Consider the following 3,641-nt stretch of genomic DNA (forward strand, 5'->3'; position numbering starts at 1 on the left):
GTCCCCCACAGTCGGCAGCTGAATCCCCTCCGCAGCACCTCTGTGTGTATTCAGTAGGATGTCTGCAGGAGGGACTTAGAGTTGTTGTATACAATACATATAATGTCTCTGTTCTAGTGGTAAACACTGAGAAGTGTTTCAGAGATAATGCTGGATGTGGTTTGGAACATAATATGGGGTTTAATCACGGCAGCGTTTAGCTGAGTTTCTCCAGGTAGAAAACTCTCTTCAGAGGAGAGATCATGACGCTCCAAAGGGGCGTGGCCAGCAGCTCCAAAGGGGCGTGGCCAGCAGCAGCTCCAAAGGGGCGTGGCCAGCAGCAGCTCCAAAGGGGCGTGGCCAGAAGCAGCTAGTTCATTTAATCCTGGGACCCAGCCCATAGACTTGTGTCCTCTATAGTGGACATTTAGTTAATGTGAATAATTCTTTATTTTTTTGAGCTACTCTATGAATACCCGTTGTCTTCTAAAGAGGACATCCTGGGCTTTCCATTGATATACAACATCATTGGTTTGGTGGCAGGGAACCACCGCTTTCTTCCTCTTCAAAATGGCTGCCATAGGCACAGCCACATTTTATGGAAAGAGGAAAGGTAAGTCAAATTTCATCTATTTGTTGTAATTTTTCAAATGACATTGACACATTTTTTTGTTTATGAACATGTCAGGAATCATATTTACAACTTTATTTGTACTTACTTTGTTTTAGATTTTAAATAATAACTATTTTATGAATGTCCATTAAAATGGACACCAGGACTAAATGTATCAAATTTAACGCTACATTGTTGTAGGGACCAGAACTGAAGCAGAGAGAATTTTATTCAAGATAGTTGAGGGAGGCTCTGATTTGGAGCTCTCTGATGATGAGAAGGATGAGGACCAGGACCCTGTGCTGGAAGACGGAGCAAAAGGGGAAGAGGAGGAGGAGGAAGATGATGATGAACAAGATGCAGGGAGATCAGACAGTGAGGGCAAAGAGGCAGAGACAGACAGTGACAGGGAGGAAAGGCGTCCTCTGTGGACCAGGAATACTGTGTATGTTTGTTTCATTTCTTAGTCAGTATGTTATTCCATACTGAGGGTTAAATAAATGTTGTTACTGTAGTACAGCAATTCCTAGCACACAGAAACTAGTTGAGCTCTTCAGAGTCAGAGCGTTTGCGCTTTTGCTTAAATTCGTGTAACAGATTGTTCTTCACTGTTTTTGCTCCAAACATTACCTTAATTTCTATTCCTGTTATTGTAATGTAATTGTACTGTAATGTAATTTCTATTATTTTTATTTTAGATTCACACCTGTGCTACCAGTGCCTCCTGAATATCAAGACGATCCAAGACAGCGTGCTGATTGGAGCCCATTCCAGTACTTTTCTCAGTATATCGATCACAAAACCTTTGTAGATTTGGCACAGTTCACTAACCAAAGAGAGCTACAATCCAGAGGAGTGTCCCTCAATACCACTCCACAAGAAATTAAAACCTTCTTTGGGATGTCAGTTCATATGGCCTGCCTTGGCTATCCCAGAATCAAGATGTTTTGGGCCAAAAAAAACGAAAGTGCCCATAATAAGCCAAAAAATTACAAGGGATCGGTTCTTCAAGCTTAGAGGCTCCTTAAAGCTTGTTGATGACCTGGCAGTAAACGAGGAAATGAAAAAGGAAGACATTCTGTGGAAAGTCAGGCCTTTACTTGAACGTGTGAGGCAAGGATGTCTCAGCCTTCCAAGACCGCAGATTGTCTGCATTGATGAACAGATCATCCCGTTCACTGGTCGGTGCCCAGTAAGGCAATTCGTTCCAGGTAAACCTAACCCTACTGGGTTGAAAGTGTTCGTCCTTGCATCTCCGAATGGCCTGATGCTTGACTTCGAAGTGTTTCAGGGCAAGAACACATTCCAAAACCAAGCACAGGGCGTAGGGTCTGCGTCAGTGCTGCGCATGGCTGAGACCGTTCCACCAGGGAGCCACTTGTACTTTGACCGGTACTTTACAACGATCAAGCTCCTTGATACTTTGCTGAAAAAGAGCCTTCCAGCTACAGGGACCATAATGATGAACCGAGTGCCCAAAGAGTGCAAGTTTCCAGGAGACAGTGTGATGAAGAAACAGGGAAGAGGAACAATGGTGTCATTGGTCAGGAAGAATCCTGAGTTGTCTGTCACAAAATGGTTCGACAACAAAGCCGTAACCATGGCGTCCACAATCCACGGAAGAGAGCCTGAGGATATCTGCACCAGATGGTGCAAAAAAGAAAAAAAACATGTTCAGGTGAAAAGACCAGCAGTGATCAAGCAGTACAACGACAACATGGGTGGTGTAGACCTATGTGACCGCATGCTGAGCTTTTACCGCATGTCCAACAGGACCAAGAAGTGGACAACGCGTGTGATCGCTCACTTCTTTGATGTTGCCATCACAAACTCCTGGATCCAGTACAAGTCTGACAGCAATGCACTCAAACGTCCAGTGAAGAACACAGAGCAGTACTTGGATTTTAAATTGCACCTGGCTGAGGAGTTGTTGGATAGTCCAGAACTTGATGGGGACAGTGAAGACAGTGAAGATGGTGAAGACTACGAACCACCAACCAAAGTGAGAATCCAACAACCAGAGCCATCTGTGCGAAAAGTAGGAGCTGTGCATATGCCAGAAATGATGGATATCAAACACGCAGAGAGGTGCAGAAACAAGGGCTGCAAAGGGAAGACGTACATGAGGTGTACAAAATGCAAAATGTTTCTGTGCATCACAAAGAAGAGGAATTGTTTCTTGAAGTATCATCGTTGAAAAGAAAGGAAAATGCAAGAAAACAAAAGGAGTTTCAAATTAGCCTAAACAAACATGTTCAGAAGGAATTTCAAATTACAGTACACTTGTTCTTTGTGTAACAATATTGTTCATTTTCATGTTAAAGCTTATATTATTTTTTCATCATTTTTTACACAAAAATAGTCCTATTGTCCTCCACAGTGGACATACTGTAAAATTTAAATAAAAACAAAATTTGAAAAAAAATTAATTGTAAGTTGTTTCTTTCACCCCCAATAGTTAGAAAATCACAATAAAAAAGAAATTGGAAGACACTTTTTTTCCTCGGTTCCCAGGAGGTTAAAGCTGCAGTCACAGAATCAGCACTTCAGGAACAGGGCTGAAATAGAGGGGGATGAGGCATGCTACAATGGGGGATCTGTTTGGTATTTTGAGCAAAACATTTCAGAGACATGTTTTGTATAAATATTGCCCTACAATATATTGTTCAAATACAGCACAATATTGGACCTTTAATTTAACGTATCTACCTAAACAGCCCCGCCATCCAATTTAAGTACAACAACAAATATAAAAGCCCAGTTAATAGAAAACAGTTTCACGTTTTAACGTTTAACTTCTAGAAACTTTTAGAAGGTTTATTATAGACAGGAGAGCAGGTACAGTTCACAAAGATCAGCAAAAAAACGTTATATACATTTCTGTATAAAAGTCATTCTGTGTGTGAATTTGATCTTATAACAGATTTAATACTTAGGTTGGTTAACTTATTAAACCAGAACTGAAATAGTTAAATCATTTACGTGACTTTCCTTCAATGTGTTTCCACTGTTGGCTGTGCTCCTGATCGGCGTCAACTGCCAGATGTGC

At 41.4% G+C, this 3,641-nt stretch overlaps 1 protein-coding gene across 1 annotated transcript; it reads left to right on the plus strand.

Moving 5' to 3' along the window:
- Positions 1-379: 379 nt before the first annotated feature.
- On the plus strand, positions 380-2,971 carry LOC134859928 (piggyBac transposable element-derived protein 3-like). Its single transcript, XM_063876719.1, has 2 exons — positions 380-592; positions 1,291-2,971. The coding sequence occupies exon 2, from the start codon at positions 1,653-1,655 to the stop codon at positions 2,787-2,789; it is 1,137 nt and encodes a 378-aa protein (XP_063732789.1). The 5' UTR covers positions 380-592; positions 1,291-1,652; the 3' UTR covers positions 2,790-2,971.
- The last annotated feature ends 670 nt before the right edge of the window (positions 2,972-3,641 follow it).

The sequence above is a fragment of the Eleginops maclovinus genome, chromosome 23 (genome assembly GCF_036324505.1).
Source record: "Eleginops maclovinus isolate JMC-PN-2008 ecotype Puerto Natales chromosome 23, JC_Emac_rtc_rv5, whole genome shotgun sequence".
NCBI classification, from domain to species: domain Eukaryota; kingdom Metazoa; phylum Chordata; class Actinopteri; order Perciformes; family Eleginopidae; genus Eleginops; species Eleginops maclovinus.